Source organism: Dipteris shenzhenensis, chromosome 23 (genome assembly GCF_047967505.1).
Source record: "Dipteris shenzhenensis isolate YYH24624 ecotype China chromosome 23, Dip_SZ_1.0, whole genome shotgun sequence".
NCBI lineage: Eukaryota > Viridiplantae > Streptophyta > Polypodiopsida > Gleicheniales > Dipteridaceae > Dipteris > Dipteris shenzhenensis.
In genome coordinates, this window is record NC_141618.1 from 29,419,771 (window position 1) to 29,444,036 (window position 24,266).

General features: G+C 47.6%; 1 protein-coding gene across 2 annotated transcripts in view; it reads left to right on the forward strand.

Annotated features, from left to right (window-relative positions):
• Positions 1-24,266, forward strand: part of DIS2 (Arp2/3 complex, 34 kD subunit p34-Arc) — a 54,342-nt gene that overhangs the window by 22,339 nt on the left and 7,737 nt on the right. Inside the window, exons 5-7 of one of the 2 annotated variants that reach the window (XM_087394564.1) lie at positions 7,547-7,624; positions 8,129-8,261; positions 8,883-8,973. In XM_087394564.1, the coding sequence (XP_087250690.1) occupies positions 7,547-7,624; positions 8,129-8,261; positions 8,883-8,932 (261 nt within the window). In that variant the 3' untranslated portion in view covers positions 8,933-8,973. Of the gene's footprint in view, positions 1-7,546; positions 7,625-8,128; positions 8,262-8,882; positions 8,974-15,093; positions 15,186-24,266 lie in introns of those variants that run through there. The other variant, XM_087394563.1, reaches the window with a different exon arrangement.

Consider the following 24,266-nt stretch of genomic DNA (forward strand, 5'->3'; position numbering starts at 1 on the left):
GGTGGTGGTCTATGGCTTAGATAGGTTTAACAACCCTTCGCCTTGAAATTGGCACATGCTGGGCCTCATATATGGCCTAGATAGCGTTTCACAATCTAGTAAACTTGACTAAAGTTCAGCATTGACTTCCACCCCCCCTTCTCAAGTCAAAATGTGGACTGTAATTGTTGCCAGATGCCGAGTTGATGAAGAAGATACTTGTGCTGATCCCTCTCCAATGCTTTCCTGAAGATGTAGTTGAAGTTATGTGTTGTGGCAAGTTTGATGGCTTTACTCCTTGAACAAAGTGGCATTAACTGTTGGAATAGAGTTGGTCACCTCCCCATGTGTGAGCCCCCAAATGAGGTGTGCAATGGAGGGTGAACCATAGGACAAAGGGAAAGAGAGAGAGGGGGCTGCCAAATGGGCACTACCTCACAACAAGAGGAAAGAGGGTGACATGAGCAGAGGTATGGAGAGGCCACACAAAGCTGTACGGATGCTGCAGGGCGGATTAAACTGCTGTAGATCAGGGCTGGGATGGCACAACTGTACGGACAGATGGAGAGAACCCTACAGCAAAGGTTTTGGGACCACATGGCATCACTTGCAGCAAACCAAGAGCAGGAGGGAGCAGCAGGAGTACCATCCTTGGGTCTATACATAGGAGGTGAAGGAGACCTACAAAGGCTGCAGCTTAGCTCAAGGTGTTGCCCACCTAGGCTGGCTTTCCGGACAGCAAGGTGGAAGGGATTATTTGGATGGAGAGTCTACGTAAGCTCAGTTGAGCACACATTCCAGGCAAATAGTAGGAGAACCTTTGTGGTATTGTATCTTGTCCAGTTTGTGGACGGATGGAGCACACTAATGGTTGTGAAGTACACACATGTTGATGAAGCTTGATTCCGTAGTGAAACACTTCCGCGTGTAATTCTTGGGCTGTCTATAAGTCTTCTGCTGCGGGATACCCTCTGTTTGCATTTCATTAACTTGATGAACATCATGGAACATTTGGTTGCAACTTTAGCTGTTGCATTCAATGATCTGCCTATATCCTCCAAGCCAACTGCACTGCCTTGCATGTCGTAAAGTAAGTTGATTTGTACTTTGCCTTCGTGGATCAAATTGTTACTGCAAGTTGCTCCTTATTGATCCAAATGATGAACCCAATTTGAACACAATATAGTATCCTAAGTTTAAATTTCTCTATTGGGTTCAATGGTCTAGGCAGGAGTGGCGAAAGCCATTGAGAGTAGTATCCCAAGTGTATTAGATGCCAAGGTTATGCGTTTTCATGATGTATATGAGCATCCATATCCTGGTTTTCCTATGATTCTTCCTAGTTGGCATGGGTAGATTCAGACCAATAAACAATGTGTGAGCAGTAGATCCTTTCAAGGTTAGCCACTATGCACTTGGGGTTGTTGCTTTGTTAATACCTGAAGGTGTCTTTCTTCAGGGCAATTATGCTGGAGTCCTTGCATGTGTTTTTTTTTCCCAAAGAAAGGAACCTTCTATTAATGCTTGAAAGATTTCATACAAGATACGGGGTGAAGATGTAGAAAACTCCTGCAAGCTAAGCCTTGCAGAATATCTGAATCACCCAACGCCTCTCCCTCGAGGGGGTCCACCTCAACGAGTCCATCTGAAGCCTCCTGCCAATCCATGTGGTGTAGGAAAAGAAGGGCAGCTCATCCACTTGCTCGGCTAGGCCGCCCCTGGAAGGCTAGAACTACTCTCTTGGATCCCACTGGACCTCCCTTAAGGGTCTACCCTCCCACAGCCAAAGGCGCCATCTAGGGGCATCCTGCTCTGAGATACTAGGAGGGTCAATGTCCCACTACTCTGATCGTGAAGTCACAACCTTACATTGCAAGAGTTTCTCAATATGTCTATTGGCTATTGCATCTTTTGCTTCTAATGTTTTCTCTATAAACACATTTGCAACAATTCCATGTAAACCATATTAGCATTCATATGTTAGTTCTCAGATCTGTGCAAAGGGTATTCTTATTGGCACTACTCGCTCTTCCATTCTACTTAAAGTTGATGTATACCTCATTTTATTTGGTAGGACCATGTCTTTAGAGAATTTTCTTGGTATTTTTGGTCTCCTCATTTGTGTAAGCAACTTGAGCAAATACAAGGTGTAGTCAATGTTGTCTCTCTGAGCGTCACATTATGTTCTTCTAGTAACAATGTAGTGGCCAAAGGTAACCTATTCAATTTGGAGTAGAATTCAAAGTGCCACAACATGCACATGATAACATTGGAGTGTCATCTATCATTTTTTTAATAGGAGGCTTGAGGAGAGCCTGTGACCCTGTTCTATTTAGATTGTGTCCTGTAGGTTGTTGATCGCAATCAGATAGCTAGCCCTTTGTCTGGGGAGTCATGGGTGGGTTGCCCTCATTTAATGTTTTTGTTGCGTACTAATGAATCCCATCGAGACTCCCATCCATCTCAGGGTCTCTCTCACTGAGTGGCTGAAGTAGGCCTCCAGGTCCTACACGGAAGAACCCGGGGTGCATACTGCCTTGCTGCATCAACATCCTCAAGGGGACACGAGTATGAGAAAACTGCCTCAACCATCTACTGTCCCTCTATACGCGAAGTCATTCCCACCAGGACTTAGGAATGGCTAGGTCAATCTCTCTCATCCGTTGCCTTGCCCCTCGCCTTTGCCTCCAAGCCTCGCCTCTGCCTCCATGGGTAATCAGCTCCATCGGCCAAAAGACGCGGCTGGGCCACTGTCCCATTGTGCCGAACCAATGTGAGTCCGCTGTCCGAGCATACGCTCCTCTTGATCTCTGATCTCTAGGTGCCGCATAAGGGACTGACGCTCAAACTCCTCTCTGCATCTGGGCGGAGCATGAATGAGACCCCCTGCCAGTCTCTGCCAGACCTTGTGGAGGCTCCTCATCAAGGGGGAACCCTTCTAGAGAAGATCCATCTGTGTGAAGGCTGCCATTGTCCCCCAGTGCGTGGGGTGTTTCTTAGAAGCCCTCGCTGTAAGAGGAGCTTCCAAGGCTCTGCACCTGGGGTGAGGCCGCAAACAACCAACTTGCCCAGGAGGGCTCTGCTCTGCTTTGCATCTCTGGATCAATGATACCCAAGCCTCCCAGTGCTTGCGGCATGATCACTGTCTGCCAAGCAACCCGGGCTCTAGTGTTCCTCGTGCCGTCCGAACATGCCCAAAGGAAGTTCCGAACCAACCGTCAGAGCTGCCCAATGCATCCTCTGTGAAAGCACCAGCAGGAGGTGAAATACCAGGTTGTGGCAAGAAGGACCTGGTTTGCCACTAAGGCATGACTTGCTAGGGAGAGTTTGGCTGACCTCCAGTAGAGAAGCTTGCGCTGAACACTCTCAAGGACCGGGGCGATTTGCTGCTCTGCTGTAATGTCAATACCAACCTGGCATCCGAGGTATCTCGCTGTCTTGCCCCGCGGTATCCATCTGAAGCCAAAGTCACTCCCCCACTCACGGATCTCTTGTGTCTTCTCAAAGCCTGTGAAGAAATCTATGGATTTTGCCCAGTTGATCCGTGCACTCGAGGCCTTGCAGTAAATAGCCAGGGCACCCCTGACTCTCTCCAAACTCGCTGTGGTGCCCTCAACATGCAAGGCCGTGTCATCTGCAAACTCCGAGTCAAGTAGCTTCTCCTGTCTGATTGGGAGTCTCATCCCTGTGAGGCCTACCACCTGTGATCTCAAGTAATAGGCCGAAGCCTTCGCCGCGAACAAGAAGAGGAAGGGAGCGAGGGTGCAGCCCTGGTGGACCAAGCGAGAGAGAGAAAGGCCTCGCCCGTGTGTCCTCCAATAAGCATCTGACTAGAGCTCCTCGCATAAAGCGTAGAAACTCCTTTGACCCATCTGTGTGAGAAACCCAATCTCTGCATAGTACCCTCCAAGAAGGACCACTCCACCTTGTCGTAGGCCTTCTCAAAATCCAAGAGAAGGAGAACCAGTGGTTGTGACTCCTCCCTGGACCAATCCACTGCCTCCCAGAACGTGAAGATGTTGTCTAGGATGCTATGCTCCTGGACGAACCCGGTCTGCGTGTCGTGGATGATGTCTGTAAGATGGGGCCGTAACCGCAAGCTCAAAACCTTGGCGAGGATCTTGTATGTAGTGTCAAGCAGAGTGATCGGTCTCCACTGTCGAATGTCTGACCTATATCCCTCTTTCAGGATCAAACAAATCCATCCCGTGCTCAAGGATTGAGGGAGGGAGCCTATATCAAATATCTCATGGCAAGCTAATCGGAAAGGGGTGGAGATAATCTCCCAGAAGTTTCGGAAGAAGGCTGGAGTCAAGCCATCCTCGGCAGGACACTTCTGGGTGGGGAGAGCCTTGAGGGCTTCCCAGAGCTCCTCATTTGTGAAAGTCTCCTCCAGTCTACTGCATAAATCCTGTGAGACTATTGTTGGAATGTGATCCCAAACTACCTCGCTGGCCACAAGACCAGCTGGAGTCATCCTCTTCGTCTGAAAGAGCTGGCTGTAAAAACCTATGGTCAGGTCTAAAATCTCTTGCGGGTGAGTGTGCATGATGCCCTGCGAGTCTTGGAGACGCTATAGCTGTGTGCCTGCCGATTGGGGCCTAGTGGTATGAAAAAACTGCTTCGTCATCTTGTCCCCCTGCTGCACCCACCGGGCCCAGGAGGAGTGATAGGAGAACTCAGCCCGCCGAATCTCCGTGTCCTGAAGCTCAAGGCGAGCGCTCTTGAACCTGTCGCTAAGCCACTAAGAACCTGGGTCTTGCTCTCTGAGCCGCTCTATGGAGGCGAGGTCTCTCCTCAAAGCCCGCTCACGCTCTTGAAGAGTCCTCCGCCTAAGGGTGTGAGCCTGCAGCTCCTCACTGCTCCTCTGAATCGCATCGGCCACCCACGCAGCCTAGCCCTCGCATGGTGTCATCTCTGATTGCTCTCAAATCCCTGCCATGACTTGCTGGATCTCATCGTCCTGCAGGATCTGACATCGTGGTACCTGCCAGAATCTCGGTAGAGCCGCCTCTGTGCAGTGCCCAATCCCCAACATAAAAACGGTCTAGTCTCTCAAGCAGTCCATCATGTCTCCTCTGTCCAAAGGAGAAGAGGATGTTGCCAGGTGTCCTGCTGAAATCTGGCTCTCTCCATGGGTCTCTACCACGGATCATGAAATGAACTGCTCCCAGGTGCTACGCTCTACTGCTGGCATCTCAGAGAAGGAGCCGCCGCCCTGCTTGTCTTCCCTAAACTCCAGGTTGTTGGAGTCCCCTCCAACAATCCAGGAGTTTACATCCGGAAGATACTCTGACAACCTGGGCGGTGCTGTCTGCACGATGGGGCATACATGTTCAGGATCCCAATCCTAGACTCTCTCGTTTGAGCTCCCATCCAAACTGCCCGTCCTAGGATCTTGCCCTAATTGTAGACCTCCGGAGCCAAAGTCTATGAGACTGAGATGCAGACCCCTCCGCTTTGTCCTACTGCGAGGGACCACTCCTTTGGACCTCCCCCTGGGAGAAGGTGCTGTCGTCGTCTGATGTCTGATGCGGAAAACATGTGCTCCTGAATCAAAAGGATGTCCATTGTTCGTCCTACCACTACCCTCTGCAACTCCTGCTAGAGTATCAGGTACTGCGGTTGGCTACGAGCACGGTCGTGGAGCCCGTGCACATTCCAACTCACTATGGTCCAGCTCATGAGGACGGGGGTGCCGAGAACAAGGCTCTCCTGTGGGTGGGTGCTTGTTCTAGAAAGACTGCCTTATGTGACTTTGCCGGGCGTTTGGAGGGCGAATAGTCTGTGTCTGTGTGACGACGTACTAGGGTGGATATCGGCTCAATACCGATCTTCTGTGCCCACTTCATCATGAAGGAGACTTCCATCTTGAACAGCTCCGCACACTTCTGGAGGGGCCAGTAGTATGCCTGCTCCACCTTTGCCTCCAACGGCTCCTACCGCCAAACCACACATAAGCTCCTTGCGCATTTGAAGCTCAGCTGAAAGTTCACCTCTGCACCATGGGCGTGCCAAAGGTCCAGTCCCTGTGGCCCCATCCACTCGTCCATCATGCGTGAAATCTGATCTCCCATAATAGCATCAAACACCTCTAGGGACCACTTCTCCAACCCTGTGGAGGCAAACTGGAATCTCCAAACGGGGTGTGTCTGAGAGCCCATTGCGCTGATCAAACCCCCCTTTCGGGGTTGTAGGACCATGAGCGTTATCTCCAGTGGTAGCGGATACAAGTCCAGAATCTCCAAAGTTCCAAGGTCCTAACCTCCAAAAGTCCCGCAGTAAGGGACGCCTAGGTTGGAGGTTGGCTCTGACCGGGACGATGAGCCCCGGCCGTGATGGACCGGCTGCTGCGATGAGGAAGCGGAAGGGGGCGTCATCTTACCCTTGCCTACTGGCAGGGGTGTCGAGGCGGGGGAGGGAAGGGAGGATGAAGAACCTGTTGCAGAGGTGGAGAGGGGGGCAGCGGGGGGGGTAGGAGAGTGGGGGGCGGAGGGAGGGGGTGGGTGGTGAGAGTGATCATAGCAGGAGGGGCTGGGGGGGGAGGGGGCGGGGGGAACGCTGGAGGGGGGGGGGGATGTGGAAAGGAAGAGGGGGAGGGATCTGGAGGGGGAGGGGGAGGAGGAGGGATAGGGGCGACCGCAGCCCCCCCTTGCTGATCAGGCTTGCCAAGGCTCTGGATCCGCTCCTCCGCAGTCACTGTCGGGCTAGCGTCAGTGGCTTCCGCTATTGCCGCATCTGGAGCTCTTGGGGCTTGCTGCTGATGAGGCTGAACCTCCAAAACAGGAGGATCATTTGGCTGGGCGGTGGCCCCTTCCGCTGGGGGAGGTCGCTCCTGCTGTTCCTCCTCAAGTGCCTCTCGAATATCAGGGCAGGGCGGAAGACGGGGAGGAGGCTAGGGGCAGAGAGGAGGCGGAAGCTGAGGTGAGGCGGAGAGGAGAGGAGAGAGGGGCGGAAGGGCGATGGCGGGCAGCGGGAGCAGCCAGGTCCATGAGCAGTCCTGCTATTCAAGGGAGAGTCCTTGCATGTGTTTATCGATCTTTTTAACATTGCATATGTTATGGATCTCTTTAAGCAAAAGTAAAAACATGCTTGTGCAGGAATTTGTGAGGTTGCCTGGATGGCAAGTCTGTGCTGAGCTACAAGTATGCACATTCGAAATTGGATGGCATGCATGCAGACAGAGTTTCTCCTACCTGCAGACAAGATAGCATATAGATTCATCCATAAAAATTGGATACCTCATAGATGACAGATAATTTTATCATGGTTTTTTCGTTTTAAGTATGTTGACTACTTGGTCAGATTTAGGTTTGATGGTTGCATGAAATATGCATGTGCATCAAATTTGTCAAATCGTACAGTTGCATCCCTACTATTTTCAGTCTATTCAATCATGTTTTGAGCTGTGTGTGCATTAATCTAGCTCTTGTCATCCTTGTGCAAGAGGCTGCTTTATGGTCGTTTTTTTTTGTTCCAATGGCTTCTTTGCTGCTTTTAATGTAGGCAGGTCACTGTAACTCTATGTTTTAATGTGTGTTTAATCTAACATGGTGTTGTGTGGCAGCCAGAAAAGGTCACTGTTGTATTCCCGATGCGCTTTAAGGATAGCAATGATGTTGTCCTTGCGACATCTTTTCTGCAAGTGAGTGATACCTCTCAAAGAAAGTCATTCTTTTCGGTAGATCTGAACCTACAATTTTTAATTTTTGATTTTCTTTCTTAGTTATTGGTTACTTGGCTGCATATCTTGTTGTTCCTCTGGAACATCCCAGTCATGCATCTAGTCTTTTGTCCTGAGGGTTTGGGGGAAGGGGATTAGTGGGTTCATTTCTAGAACTGTATTGGTTTGCAACTTTTAATGTCATCAGTGATTTGTCTGCATATTGTTACTTTCATTTTCATTTCAATGGCTCGGAATTGGAAAGAATTTGCATTTGCAGTCAGACATGTCCGAAATGTGAAAAAACTGCATATCTGGCAGGCTCCTTTTTTTGGGGGGGCCAGGCAGTGGTGAAGTTGATATATCTAGAAGAATTGATTTTGTCCTCTTTCATCTTTTCAGCAGGTACATTATGTCTAAAGATAACTTTTATGTTCATTTCTTGCACTTTGACCTTCACATCTCATAGTTTGATTTACCTCATAGGAGTTCATGGAAGCAAGGCGCACTGGTGGGTTGCACACGGCCCCTTCTTGCCAATGGTCCCCTCATCCACCCTTGGAACTGAAGGGAGCCCCTGCTCACGCATTGAGTGCAAATTCAGGATTTGTCTCGTTTGGTAAATGCTCATACATGCCTGAGTTACGCATTCTATATACAAGTCAGACTAAAACTTCCAGCTAGCAGAGGTGATTGGATTTATGTTTTTAGGGCATTCAAATTGGAACTTTATTACAGCAGAGAGTCTTAGATTTATGTTTTAACTTTTGTGTGGTGCTTTGTCATTGGAGTCATGAGGTTGCAATTGGGAAGCATAAATTTCGAACCTAATCAGAAGGCCAATACAGTATTTGAGAATGCATGTCTTTCGCTGTTATGGATATAGGAGTGCATGGGTTGAAGCAGTTTTTATGTTTAATAGTGAATGATTGGTCTGCTCAAGTACATCTTAATTTTTCACCTGGCATATGTGTGATAGCATAGAGTAGTCGAAAGCTTTCACGATGGCATCGACATGGGGGGCTGGGTGATTGGGTTCAAATGCTACTAAAAAAGAAGCTGGAAGCTAAAGAGACTCACCCTGACTTCCATTATTGCATTGTAGTTGTGAGGGATCCAGTGTTCATAAACACGTATAGTTTGATCACGACTTGATGGAGGAGTCCATTATGTTGGTCTTTTTATGAAGGAGTCCATACAAAATTGAGGCGAAGTCTAATGCAATTTCTGCTCCCTTCAGGACAAATGCGCAGCAGACATCTTCACCAATACTTTGTGCAATACAGCTAATTATGTTCCAAGATGCTTGGAAATGATAGAAATAGATGGGATTGAAAATTGGTGAAAAGTGATTGATTGGTGTCAACTATCGTACTTCTTGATTTATCTTTCGAGGATGCATACTCCTTGTTATCTTGTGGCAAAATCTCAACATGTGCCTCTAGCTTAGAGATCATGTTGGAATACAAGTTACAACAATGCCCTGGCATCAATCTCCACGCTTGATCATGAGTCATCTAATGCAGAAGATATGCAAGGGTATTACGACCACTCTTTCTTCATATGCGTGCACACAAGTAGATAAAGAAACATTCCAGACCTGGAAAGAGTACACACAGTAGTACAGCCAGAAACCTCATGAATAGTTAGATGAATCAAGTACACAAAACTGCCACTATAGCGTACCACTATTTGCTGTGAGGTAGAGCCAATTATGGCACCATCGTAGGCACCGTCTGCTGTAAAACCCTTCCCTACTGGTGCATGCCTCTTCATAGGCATTATAGCTGCTCAAGGATGAGATCTTACTGCACTTTAAAAAAAAAATCTCCATTTCTAACATATGGTTAAATATGGAGTGATTACCTCCAAAATTCTATAGGGTCTCTCGTCTTTGCACAAGAGTGCCTTTATCTCTCAATTTGTCAATTAAATTCTAGTACTTCTCTGCAAGAAAAGTAATGAAGAAACTCTGCTTTGTTCTACGTTATTGTAGTTATATCTTTGGAATAACTCTCACCCAGTGGCCCGACAGCTCGGATAGAGGCTTGACACACAGATCACACTTGGGGATATCCCCTCCTTGTTTAGACTCGGAGCCCGACTGACAGGGGTCACGGTAGCCCTGGTTAGACGCAGAGCTATGACCAAGAGATGTGCTAGGGTTGCACGTGTGAGTGGCCGACAGCACTCTATCACAAACCTGGGCAGTGGACTGAAGCAAGGGATGGGAATTTAGGGTGACGGAAATGTGTGAAGAGATGGCACAAGCCACAGCAAGAGCTATGTGATAGCAGGGAAGACTGACAGGAGGATGTTGCTGGAAATATGCACTCCAAAGGGGATTTCGAACAGCGTAATGACCTAGAGAGGGCAATCACGCAGCCAACAAAGACTCCAAGGAGCTTGGAATGCAGATTGCAGCAGCATAGCGGTCCCAAAGGCAGTCATGACAGAGGGGGAGATGCAAATGAAGATGAGGACACCTTGCGGGGGTAGCAGGCCACGGGCGGAGCCGTAGACAGCCTGAAACACCATAGCTGACCTGTTTTCTCCCTCTGTCTACACACACACACACACTTTTTTTTTATAGTGATAACTTTTGATTGATTATATTACAAGAGTAGCGACCTCAAAATGAGGCAACCGAAATTACATCAGCTGAAAATCTCAGTGTATGCTAGATATACATCTTGATGTATTCAGCGCGTCTGCAAGCAATCAAAGAAGGATTGCTGCAGAGAACGCTTAAAAAAGCCAAACAAGGAAAATATAGGATCACCAAAGACTTTACAGTTCCTGTCTGTCCATAAAGTCTAGAGTGCCCAATAGCGAACCCAAACAAAGAAAAGATGAAACTCCGGTTTGGGTGGATGAAAACCAAAGAGCCAGAAAGACTTTCTAAAAGGAACAGTCGGGAATCTCGCTCATAGGCGCTGCTGAAGAAGATCAATGAACTCATGAGAACATGGACAAAATCAGAATAAATGAGGCACAGTCTCCTGAGAACTCAAACATCTGTGGCAATGAGCAAGAGCAATGTGTCTACGAGCCAACATCTGTCCAGAAGGAAAAATGCCCAAAAGCACTCGCCAGAAGAAAACCTGTTGCCGAAGAGGAGCTTTGTAGGCCCAAAGCTGCTGTAATCTCTTTCTCCACCACTTGACTGGGCGATGCATTTGTCAAATAGAATTGCCTTTCTCTGAAACCCAAGGTTGAGGCAAATGGATTTTATACAATGCAGGCACCGTAATCTGAGATAGCCTCAAAGGGCGAGAAGAGGACCTGGGGAAGTCAAAGTCCAATCCTCCAACCTGTCCTGAAGTTCCAAAGGAGGAATCAGAACAAAAGGCGAAAGTATATAAGCAATTTGTTGCCACAAAGCACGATAATGAGAGCCCAAGAAATATCGTGTAGCTGCTAGAGAAAAAGGTAGGAGAGAGCCATCATCATGAATAACATCAGCAACAGAAGTGATGTCCTTAAAAGAAACAAAGTAGGAACGACGAGGTTCCTGTAAAGCCAGTGGAGACTGAAAAACTGTCACACACACACACACACACACACACACACACACACACGGACACACACCCCCCCCCCCCCCTCTCTCTCTCTCTCTCTATACATACATATATATGTGTGTGTGTGTGTGTGTGTGTGTGGATGTGTGGATTTGTATGTGTGAGAGCATACTTTTATACTATGGTCTACACCCACTCTTGGGTGCTGATGACGTCAGTGGGGATGTCATAGTAGGTAGTCCCTGCTATGCGTGATGGAGTTTATGGTTTTTAAGCTTATGAGTGACTATCGTGAGATTGAAACTGCACTATGTTGTGTTTTTAGAGGATGAGTTTGGGAATGTTCTTGGATTCATCTAGGTATATGTATATATATATCTTCAGCCAGTGCTAAAGCAGTGTCTTTATTGGCTTTGTTGACTTGTAGACTTGCTTTCACTATTCCTTGGTCCCCTAGAAACTCATAGTTGGGGCTCCTACTAGGAGAAAGATAGAACCACCATCTGTGTATAGAATAGACTTTGTGGCTGGGTGTAGACAAAATCTCTAAATTTGTATGATTGGACTTATTCTAGTCTTACAAAGGTATATATTTGTGGCTGGGTGTAGACATCTCTTCCCAACCCACATACATAGAAGTAGGTAATTTGGGATTAATTCCAACTTCCACATGGGAGAGCAAAGCGAAATGTCTCGAGAAGCTAACAGTCCTATTTGACAGCTATACATGGCCAACAGCATTCCTACTGCAGGTGACCTGAGTGTTTGTATTATATTGAACCTACCCACTGATGGGATATCTCAAGGTGTATGTCCCAGGCACACCTTGGTTTCTATGTGTGTGTGCTAGAGGCACAGTTAGGTGCCCATAAGCACTGTTAGGTGGTGGTAGATGCCACATAGGATGATTGAGAGAATCTAGGAGCTAATTGAGGAGATGATTGTGGAGCTTGGTGGCTCATGTAAGAGGTGCCTACATATGGACCTCACCTTTCTTCATTCCATAAGCAAGCAAGCATTCTCATTTCGTGTTCAGCTTCATGCTTTCCTTTTAGTTCTTCAACATGGTATCAGAGCACTATGATCCTCCTTGAGCCCATTTGTGCCATGTCATCTTCTTCATCATCATCTTCTTCTTCTCCATTTTGCCCCTTTCTGCCCAACCACTTGGAGGGCTGAGTTCTCCACCTACAAGCAACCATTCCCAGGGTCCTTCTGGCTGGAGAGACCCCTTATATGGGCGAACTTCCACGTCAGAGGGATTAGAGAATGGTGCCACGAAACCGCGCAACAGTCGTCTTCTTCGTGACACCATTTCTTGCAATGCGACTTGCTGGAGCAGCCATTCCAAAATTCCTCTGAGCCAAGCTTGCACAACAGTATGAGCTAGCTCCTGGCCAGATTTGAAGGGAAATGGTCCACCAGGGAGGGACAAACAGCAAAAAAACCAATCGACTTTCAAGCTGTTGGCTATGGCGACGTGACGTGGCATTTCGCCTCTCTCCTCAGTGGCTCTTCTCTGGTATATCAGCTTTGTTTCTACCTAGAAAGCCCTCTTTTCTTTGCTTTGAAGAGTGAGATACAAGCCCTCCAAGTTCAGGCCACTGTTTTGGACAGTTTTGACAATGTTGTGAGTTTGATGCTACATTAGATGCTACTTTAGCATTTTTGATGTTTTAAGTGTTGAATAGCATCAGTACAACTGTGGCTACAACTTTCCTTTAAGTTGGTACCTGGATTTGCTTGGAATACTTTCATTTAGCTACCTCTATGAAGCATGCAAGTTGAAGCATCATGTCCATTATGATTTGTAGTATGGAATTTGGTTACAAGTCTTTGCTACTCTAAATGCTTGTACTTTGAAGCTCTTCAACTCTTTCTAGCCTTGTAAGAGAGTAGACACTGCCCATTTCGGGTTAGACTCTCTCATGGCTACCTTCTTGAATATGGATAAGTTCAATGGTAAAGGCTTTCACACATGGCAGATGAAAGTTAAGTTTGCATTGATGAGGGAAAACCTCTGAGGCTTCAACTTCTTCTTCAACATCCTCTAATGCTGGAGAATCCTACTTCAACTTCTTCTTCAACATCCTCTAATGCTGGAGAATCCTCAGCTCCTACACGCCCGGCACGAGATCCTGCTAGAGAGGAGAAAGCCTATGACATCATTGCTCTTGGCTTAGGAGATGACTATATTCATCACATTTCTGATTTGGAGTCTCCTTTTGAAGCATGGCAAAAGCTTGATATTATTTTTGGTGCTAGCTCTCACATCTCAAAATTGTCACTTAAGATTGCTTTCTTTGAATTGAAGATGGCTAGTGGCACTCCTTTGGCTATCCATGTCAATCACATGCGGAGTCTCATGACTCAACTTGCTTCTATCAACTCTCCAATCACTACAGATGATGCAATGGCAGTATTGCTCAAAAGTATGCCTGGAGATTATGATCATGTTGTTACCACTTTGAAAAATCTTCCTAATCCTACTCTTGAAGGTCTTATTACTGCTCTTCAAGAAGAAGACAGGCACATGGATCTCCGGAGAGGCAATGACACAGCCTATGCCATAAAAACTCAAAAGGGCAAGTTTTCACCTTGCAAACATTGTGGCAAAAACAATCACCATGAAAAGTATTGTAAGGCCAAAAAGGAAGCTGCTACAAAACCAGAAACTGCCAATCTACTTTCAGTTGATGTGCCTCCACAAGATGAGGCCTCCTATGAAGATTATGCTTTTTGAACCATCTCCATATATGCTCCAGATCTCTCTTTTTATGTTGAGTCAAGGTACTCTGCCTGGATAGTCCTCCAAAATGAATGGAATAAACTATTGTGTGTTTTGTAAACACCTCTGGTCACCATATGATGTAGGCCATGTGTATGTGTTTTGCTCCATGGCACCTCCTGCAGACATTATGTGCATGTACATGCAGGGGACATAACCATTGGAAGGTCTTATGTATCCCTTTTGTTTACTTCACACCCTTGGGAACCCCTTGCTAGCATGAGATCCTAGCCATAGATTTATCCTTGACCACCATGAGATGGCATGAGAAACTATGAGACTAGATGTATCCTTGACATAGCCTGAGGCATTCCCTTGAGGGGGGGTATGATGGGATATCTCAAGGTGTATGCCCCAGGCACACCTTGGTTTCTATGTGTGTGTGCTAGAGGCACAGTTAGGTGCCCATAAGCACTGTTAGGTGGTGGTAGATGCCACATAGGATGATTGAGAGAATCTAGGAGATGATTGTGGAGCTTGGTGGCTCATGTAAGAGGAGCCTACATATGGACCTTACCTTTCTTCATTCCATAAGCAAGCAAGCATTCTCATTTCGTGTTCAACTTCATGCTTTCCTTTCAGTTCTTCAACACCCACATGGTAGCAATCCATCTAGAAATCTTGGTTCCGGTAAGTGCGGCAATGAGAAGAGAGGCCACATCATTTTGTGAACTGCAACATGGGAACACACTAGATACCCTCTTTAGCTAAGTCAGAGGTTGGAGATGGTAATGAAATCTATTTCACCTATACTCTTGCCTCTAAGTATGAAGTGATTGTTGCCAGGGGAAAATGAACTATACATATTTCTCTTGTATAACACTTTATAAGCAGCTTGTAACATCTGCTAGCATTCCACGAGTCATGTAGAGCTTGTTTGTCTGGTTGTTGAAGTGATTGGCATTGCTAATACATTCTCTTTGTGCGAAGTCTAATATTAAATCGCCTGGTCGCCAAAGCTGTAAACATTCCAATCTCTAGAAGAGTTATGGTCTAGCTGTTCACTAAGAGTGTTTCTCCCAATTGCTCCTTCAGCAGTTCATGGGTATAAACATTATGAATTGATGTTAGTATTTTAGATTTTTTTTTGCTTGATTTATTTTTTGTACTTTGTGATTAACAATCCCCCTATTTTTGGGCAGTAATATTTCCAAGGCATGTGGAGGGTGACAAACTGGATAAGACAGTTTGGAGTCTTTGTACCTTTCATGCGTACGTAAGCTATCATATCAAGGTATGGAACTGTTGATCTGTTTGTTGCAGGATCTAAGCTTGTGCATTTCTCTTATCAATGCTCAATTGCAATGATAAAGCCCATGCATGTGGCTGATGGGCTAATTATTTGATAATGGTGTCATTTTTATGAGACAAATCAGTTTCCCTATTCCACCATTGTAGCTTCTAATTGATTCTTGAGTCGTGAGCAGCTGTAGTGCTTGGCGGTGTGGGTTTGAAACCTAGACCACATTTGTCATCACTCCAACTCTAGGCAGACAGTTGAGTGCTTGCTTACAGAACATGGTTTTAGCACTGCAGTACCATTCTTAGCCCACTTTCCAAAGAACAGAAGCAAACTAGAAGCTGTACCAGCTGTGTGGTTTAACTATTATTTAAGAAACCGGTTTAGTAATATTTAATTGAAAGTGCGCAGCTGCTCGTGACATCTAATCCTGTGCTTGTCTTCACTCGAAAAATATGCCCATGTCTTGAGTGCATGCTCTCCAATGTTTGTCGTTATACAGGAAAGGAGCATTCTCTTGGAAGGAGGATGCACCCCTTCCTGCATTGACTACAACCCTTTGTTATGTTATTTATCTGTTGTGCGTTTCAGGGCATTCTTGCAAGTGAGTATAATAGCAACAATATTTGTCACAAGCCATCTGATTGTGGTTTCCCATCGTGTGTCCATGCTACCTATGTGGAGAATGCATTTCTTATCTGCACAGTCATCTCCATGTCCTCTTTGTATAGAGGGTCAACCGCCTGGCCTTGGTAGTTGTTGGTGATTGAAATTTGTGGACATACATAGTTCAGTATCAAATTGTAGCTGCTGAAGGGCACGAAAGTGTGCTCCACCATCTTTCCTGTAGCTTAGTTACTCATCTATAAAGCCCGCTGAAACAAGCACCCATAGGGTTGCAGCCATGGCTATAACTGACCTGATGGTTGACATCCTGGATGTAGGAGCAAAAGTCTCCTCATAATCTATGCCCTTTTTCTGAGCATATCCTTTTGCAACTAGCCTTGCCTTGTACCGATCAATGGACCCATCTGGCTTTCTTTTGACTTTGAAAACCCACCGTGTACCTATGGCATTCTTACCTGGTGGCAAATCCACAACATCCCAAGTCTGATTTTTATGAATGGACTGCAACTCATCGTGCATGGCATTCATCCAATGCACATTATCTTTTGCTTCTTCAAATGTCTCAGGCTCCTCATCATCAAGAAGAGTACCTGCATAAGCTGATTCAAGTGAATGAGCTCCCTCCATGTGCCTTACTGCACTACGAGTTCTGCCAGGCAATGGAGCTTCAAGCCTACTCTTTCTAAGAGTCTAAAGCAACCAATGCGGGACTGTTTTGGCTGCGTGTATTTCTTGAATTTCTTGCCTGACAAATTCATCCACACCCTGAGGTTGAACCAATTCAGTTGGGGGTTGAATTTGTGCTTGTGGAGCTGGCGGAGGTTGCTGTAAATTCTGATTTTCAGCGGGGGAACCAAATGCTATAAGAAGCATCCCCTCAAACACATCATTTGAAGAGGCCGGAATTTGAAATTCAGCATTTGTATATGCAGAATTTTCAGAGAATATGACATCTCTACTGACAAAAATCTTGCGTGTAGCAGGATTGTAGAGACGATAGCCTTTGCTTTGTGAACTATATCCCACAAAAATGCATTTTAGTGCCTTATCTGACAACTTGTGTCTGAACTCCACAGGCACGTGGGCATATGCAACACAACCAAAAACTCTGAAGTGGTCCACTGGAGGCTTTCTCCCATGCCATGCCTCATAGGGAGTGATTGCATGAGGACGAGGTGACTCCAAAGGAGGTAATGCATCAACCATATCATGCCTCTGAAGTGTCATTAAGCTGCCATAGCTCATGTGCCCATACTTGGCATGCCACAACTCCGCATTGTGCATCGCAGCGGTGGGAGTGCTAACTGATAATGCAAGATGGGATCTTTTTTCATATAAATCAAGCTGAAAAAGACCCCGATACAAAGTGCCAGACAACCTCAAAGCATATTCATTTTCTTTGTCTCTGACTACACACTTGTCATCATAAAAAACAACCTGAAATCCTCCTCTATTGAGTAAGGACATTGAAAGCAAATTCTTCTTTATACCTGGCACATAGAGTACATCTGATATTTTGAAATCTGTGCCATCAGTGGATGTGAGAATAATGTCTCCCACTCCACATACTGAATGAGAAGAATTATTTGCACAAGTTACCTTCTTCTTGGTGGGTGAAGAATGCAAAGTTACAAACATATTTTTATTGGAAGTGATGTGCTTTGAAGCACCACTATCAAAATACCAAGTGTGTAGTGTCTCATCAACACTTAAAAGAGCATTCATCCTTTGAAGGATCGTAACTGCAAGTCAAAAAAGCATATGGGTCATAATCATTGGTGGCTGTAGTATCTGAACTACCCACTGAAAAATCTGAAGTGCAAGTCAAAAAGGCATAGTGCTCTTCAACCAAGTTGGCTGCAGCATCTCCTCCATCATGGCAATGTGGACCTGATGCATCTGATACAGCCATACCGGAATCCCTTTTCTTTTCTTTGGCTATGCGCTTCTTGCACTCTCAAATATAATGACCTGGCTTCTTGCAATAATGATAGATGCCCTTCTTTTTCTGCTTGTTTGTATCACCCTGTGCCTTATAAGAAGGCTGTCCAGAATCAGCTTTATGCTGATGTGTGGGATGATGGGCATGTGGCTTATGCTGCCCTTTACCCTTGGGCTTGAACTTGGAGAGCATAGCATGCTCGCCAGCCTGGGTTGCCATATTTCTGCATGTTTGTTCTTCCTGCAACAGAAGTCCTACCAACTCGTGAAAGGAGAGAGGATTGCTGCCCCCCCTCAATGACAAATTCAGCGAGGTGTGGAAACCGAGATAGGACTCAGGAAGAGAGTTCAGAGTGGTGGACATTATCTCTGAATCCGGAATGACTTCATCAATGTTCAGCAATTGTTCCCTGAGATCCTGAAGCTTTGTGAGGTGAGAATTCATGGAATCTCCCTCCTCCATATGTGTATGGGAAAGTTCTCTCTTCAGAAAGGAAACTCTGGCATTGTTTCTTGCTGCAAACATACTCTCCAGTATTACCCAAGTTGCCATAGATGTCTTGCATGACCGAATATGAGGTATAATGAACCTCTTGACAGAAAGAGAAATTACTGAAAGAGCTTGTGCATCTCTTGGAGCGGCTACTCCAATTACCTGTGCTGTATTTGTACCTCTACCCCTGCCTCCAGCTGTAGGAGTGACAGGTATAGGCATTGTATCTGGTCTTTCTTCATCTCCATTGACATAATACCAAAGATTTCTGCCAACTAAGATATTGCGAACCATGAAACTCCACAAGGAGTAGTTGGTGCCATCCAACTTATCCTCCTGTGTGAGAACCCCGAACACCTCATTTGAGTTGTTCTGTGCCATTTTTGCCAGATAAACTCAGAAATACAGCAAACTGAACAAGTAAAATCCCTTCTTGGGATGTAAGATGCACAAGTAAAATCTGCAAGGAAAAATATTCCCTTAGTGACAAATATTGTCACAGCCTATCAAAGGCTCAAAATGCACCACAATGCTCTGCTCAATGCCCAAAAATCTGCAAACAGTGGCAAAAGTCTGCAATTTGACTCGTACTGAGTCCAAACCTGTCTGCAAACTTTCAAACTGCCCTTTTACTTGCAAAATTGCAACCCAAATGCAAAAGCCCCAATTTCTTGTGGGAAATTGCATACAAAAGAGGGCAAATGGTCTGAAAGCCCCAAATGTTGCACAAATTGCACTCTGCCTGCAAAAGCCCCAAATTTCACCTCAAAATTGCAGTGTGATTGCAAAAGCCCCAAATTTTGGACAACCTGCAACCCAAATGCAATGTCTGTCCACAAATACGGAATGCCCTAAATTTTCGCAAGATCTAAGCCAAAAAATGGCTATCTGCAAACAATGCCTGCCAAAAAACAAAATTGCTAGAGTACCTGCAAGGTTAGAGCTTGCATAGAAGATTCTGCAATAGAAGTGTACGGAAGCTTTCAACTTGTACAGAACTGACAGTACGGAACTGTCAGTATGGATTCCGTACAAGATATGGACTGAGTACGGCCAACTGTACGACCAACTGTACGAAGTACGGACAAGCTGACGCAGATGTACGGAATGGTGGCAGCGTACGGAAAGCAGGACTGTACGGGCGCAGGAGCTGTATGGTATAGATTTGTATGGTGCAGATAGCGTACGAATTGTATGGACGAAATAATACCTGCAGTACGGAAGTCCGCACGTCGCACGGCGAATGTACGGCTATTGTACGACGGGACTTCAGTACGGCTGTACGGCGCGGGACAGTACGGATGTGCGACTGCGGGATCTTTGTGAGCTTGTACGGTTGTACGGACCTGACGACGTTGCAAGTACGTACGACGCACGGTGTACGGCGCCTCAAGAACTGAAGCGTGGGCTGCTGTACAGAATCAGTGAGCAAGGAGTAGGGAGCTTGCGGGCTAGGAAGCTAGGAGCAAGATCTCGTTCTGATACCAAATGTTAGAAACGAGAGAGTGAGAGCAAGATGGAAGAGAGCTGAACGTAGTGCTTGCAATAGAAGAAGTGACTAATACAAGAAGTGGGATGGGTTTTGTCTAAGTGACAAAACCTTATCCTTCACTAACCGTAGTTAGTGAACTAACTGTGGTTAGGGGAAAAAACCTCTAAATGAGGGAAAAGTGCCCCTAACCTACTTATTACATTACATTGGTCACTGCTGAATTATAATAATAATTCTAACACCGTGCTAGAGAACTGGTCCTAGCCAGTGTGCTGGAGTGAAAACCTGTAGTCCCTCTCTCCAAGAGTCCAGAATAGCTGCCTCTATCTCCACCATCCTCTAGCCGGCCCCTCTCAGATGAGAAAGGACCTCCAATCATGCCTCTGCCTCTGTTGGGAGTCTAGACCATGTCCGCAGGGAGCGAGCTAGGCCGCTGTCCCACCGTGCCCAGCCAATGTGTAGCGGTTGTCCTAGCATCAAACCATCCTGGTCTCTGACCTCCGGGTGCTAGATAAGCGGTTGGCGTGCAAACTCCTCCGCGTACCGAGGGTTGACTCGGATGAGACCTTCTGAGATCCTGTGCGGGGGGTGTTCCTCAAGAGACCACGCTGGAGTGAGACCCCTGACTATCAACTTGCCCAACATGGCTCTGCTCTGCATCTTTGGGTCTATAATACCTAGGCCTCCCTGTGCATGTGGTAGTATCACTTTTTGCCACGCAACTCTAGCTCTGGTGTTGCGAGTGCCACCTCATCCTGCCCAAAGGAAGTTATGCACCAAGCGTCTTGACTATCCCATGCAACCCCTGTGAAAACACCAGCAAGAGGCTATATACCAGGCTGTGGCCAACAGGACCTGGTTAGCCACCAAGGCCCTGCTTGCCAGAGAGAGTTTGGCTGAGCTCCAGTAAAGAAGCTTGCGCCTCACGCTCTCAAGGACCGGGGCTATTTGTCGCTCTGTGGAGATGTCAATGCCCACATGGCATCCCAAGTACCTCGCCGACTGGCCACTTGGGATCCACCTGAAGCCTACCAATGCGCCCCACCGAAGAATCTCCTGGGACTCCTTAGTCATTGAAAGAAAACCGGCTGATTTGCCCCAGTTGATCCTTGCCCCTGAGGCGGTGCAATAAACCTCAAGAGCCCCCCTCACCGCATCGAGGCTCTCCTCCGAACCCTCCACATACAAGGCCGTATCATCTGCGAACTCTGAGTCCAGAAGCTCCTCCTCCTGTCTGATCGGTAGCCTCATCCCTCTGAGGCCAACCGTTTGCGACCTTAGGAAATAGCCCAACTCCTCCGTGACAAAGAGAAAGAGGAAGGGAGCCATATAGCCCTGTTTCACGGAGCGGGTGAGTGGGAAGGCCTCCCCGGTGAACCCACCAATCAACATCTAACTGGAACTCTGTGCATACAAGGCGGAGACCCCTCTGATCCACCTGTCTGAGAAGCCTAATCTTTGCATCGTGCCCTCCAAGAAGGACCACTCTACCCGATCGTAGGCCTTCTCAAAATCCAGCAGCAGGATCGCAAGGGGCTGCGCCTCCTCCTTGACCCAATCCGGCACCTCCCAAAAGGTGAAGAAGATGTCGTCGAGGATGCTACGCTCTTGGACAAAACTTGTTTGCGTGTCGTGGATGATGTCGACTAGATGGGGTCGTAGCCACAAACTCAAGACCTTGGCTAAGATCTTGTATGCGTTGTCTAGCAGAGTGATCGGTCTCCACTGTCGAATGTTCGAGCGGTCCCCTTCCTTTGGGATCAAACAAATCTAGCCTCTGCTCAGGGACGGTGGGAGTGCTCCTGAGTCAAAGATCCCCTGAAAGGCTAGGCGAAGGGGGGTGTGCACAAAGGGCCAAAAGCTCCTGAGGAAGGCCGGGGAGAGCCCATCATCCCCTGGGCACTTCTGAGTCGGAAGTGCCCTGAGAGCTTCCCGAAGCTCATCATCTGTGAAGGGAGAATCCAACTGGCTGCTCACGCCCTGAGAGACCACAGCTGGGACATGCTCCCATATCGCCTCACGGGCCTCTTGCACCTGGGGGGACTCCTCCTCAGCTTGAAAAAGGTGTTGATAGAAATCCGAAGCCAACTCCATAATCTCATGAGGGTCCGAAACCACCCTGCCGCTAGCGTCTCTCAGTCTCTGCAATTGGGCACTTGCCAACCTAGGCCCCGTGGCCTAAAAGAATTGGCGGCTCATCCTATCCCCGTGTTGTACACAACGAGCACGAGCGAAATGGTAAGAACACTCAGCCCTCCTCAACTCCGTGTCTTGAAGCTCCAGATGTGCACACTCGTATTTGTCAGCAAGCCATTGGAATTCCGTGTTCTGCTCCCTGAGACACTCGATGAAGACTAAGTCACGCCTCAAAGCTCTCTCTCTCTCTTGAAGGGAAAAACGTTGGCAAAGAGCCTGGGTCGGAGCTCCTCATTGCTCCTCTGAATCGCCTCGGCTGTCCAGGAAGCCCAGCCACCCTCCGGAGTGTCCTCTGCATGTTGCCAAATCTCCGATATGACCTGCTGCACCTCCTCCTGCATCAACACATCTGGGATGCGAACCCCCCTCTGTGCGAGCCCTCAACGGGGCTGCTCCAAATGAAAGCACAATCGGCAAGTGGTCTGAGAGGGTAGTCCTTGCAAGAATGCCCGTGGAATCACCTCTATGCATGGTCCAATCTCCAACGTAGAACCTATCCAGCCTCTAAAGCAATCCATCATGCTGGCGCTGGCTAAAGGAGAAACTAAGACTGCTAGGGATCTTGGAGAACTCAGCCTCCCTCCAAGGGTCCTTGCCGCAGACTGAAAAGATAAACTGCTCCCAAGTACTCTTCTTTGCCGTGGGCATCTCGGAGAAAGAAGCACCCCCTTGTTTGTCTTCTCTGAACTCAAGATTGTTGAAGTCCTCTCCAACAATCCACGAGTCTACATCCGGGAGACAATCGGTCAAGCGCCTCTAGAAGGCCGGACGTTGCTCTTTACAAGCTGGGGCATACACGTTCAGGATCCCAATCCTGGAATCTCCCATCCGTAATTCCATCCAGGCTGCTCTACCTGTAATGAGCTCCCCCTGGTCATATACCTCTGATGCAACCGCTTGCAAGACTGAAATGCAAACCCCTCCACTCACTACTACTACGGGAGACCAGATTTTCGGGCCTCTCCCAGGAAGGAGGTGGTGTCTACATCTGATGTCCGAGGCAGAAAACATATGCTGTTGTATCAAAAGGAAATCCACTCCCTTGCCAACCATTGCTCTCTGTAACTCCTGGCGAAGTAACAAGTGTTGGGGTTGTGGCCTCGACTCCAAGCCTATCCGTGCACTGCTGTAGCGTCCAGTATGATGCGTGCTTAAGCTGAACCTCAGGACCTAGGCGAAGCACACAAATAGCTGCTCCCAAGTCCTGTCTATCTGCAGAAAAACCCAACTGAAAAGTGGCGGTCTTCCCATGGCAGACCCACAGTTCCCTCCCCTGCGGGCCTAGCCACTCCTCCATCATGTTGAACATCTGCTGCCCTATCATCAGATCGAACAGCGTGGGGGTCCATTGCTCCTCCCCACTAGCTGACAAGTGAAATCCCCAGAAGGGACGAGTGCGAGAGCCATACACTCCTATGGAACCCCCTTTTTGGGCTGTAAAATCAGGACTGACACCTCCAGAGCAAGCGCGTATCTGTCCGAAATCTCTAGGTAGTTCCATGGTCCTAGCCTCCAAAACTCTCTAGGTAGTTCCTCGGGGGCGACCTCGGTAGGAGGGGGCGGGGGAGGCAGAGGGACCTCCGGAGCCGACTCTGTTGGGGCTCCAGACTCTTGTTGAACAGGAACCTGGGTACTCTGCTCTGTTGTCGCCTGCGGGTCCGAGGGGAGATCGAAAAAGGTCTCCTCCTCCTCCATTTGTGTCCGGTCCGGGGACTCCGCTGGCACCTTCCCCTTCCCTGTGTCCTAGAATTCTGTGCCTTCTTGCGCTCTTTAAGTATGGCTCTCCTTCTTTTGTTTTTTCGAGCTGATTTGGAGGGCTTCTTTTTCTCCACCTTGGTCCAAGTTCCTTGGGAGTCAACCCAAGGTGTCTGAGTCTACTGTGGCTTGGCTTGCTGTTGGGGCTTGGCCGACGGACGACACTGAGCCTCCCTATGCTCCTGTCTCTGGTGAGGGGCCCTGCCCACCAAACAGTCCCGTGCCAAGTGACCCATCTGTCTGCACCGAAGACAGCGCTCGGGAAAGCCAGAGATCTCCTCACGCTGTCTAAACTCGCCTCCATCTAAGGTCTCTAGGAGGATCTCCTCTGGGAGGAACTCTGGATGCTTTGCGATAACCCGGAGGTGGGGGACCTCGTCGTCTGCCACTACTGAAGCCGTTGTCTGTGGCGGAGATAAAACTATGCCAAAACAATTCCCTATGGAAGGAAGATCTATACTCCTTCGGAAGCCCCGGGAAGCGGAGCATCACTGGGAATCGTGTTACGTGATGAGTCGAATCCATGTCCTCGACTGTGAAGCCATGGTACCAAGGAAGGAGGTAGACGACA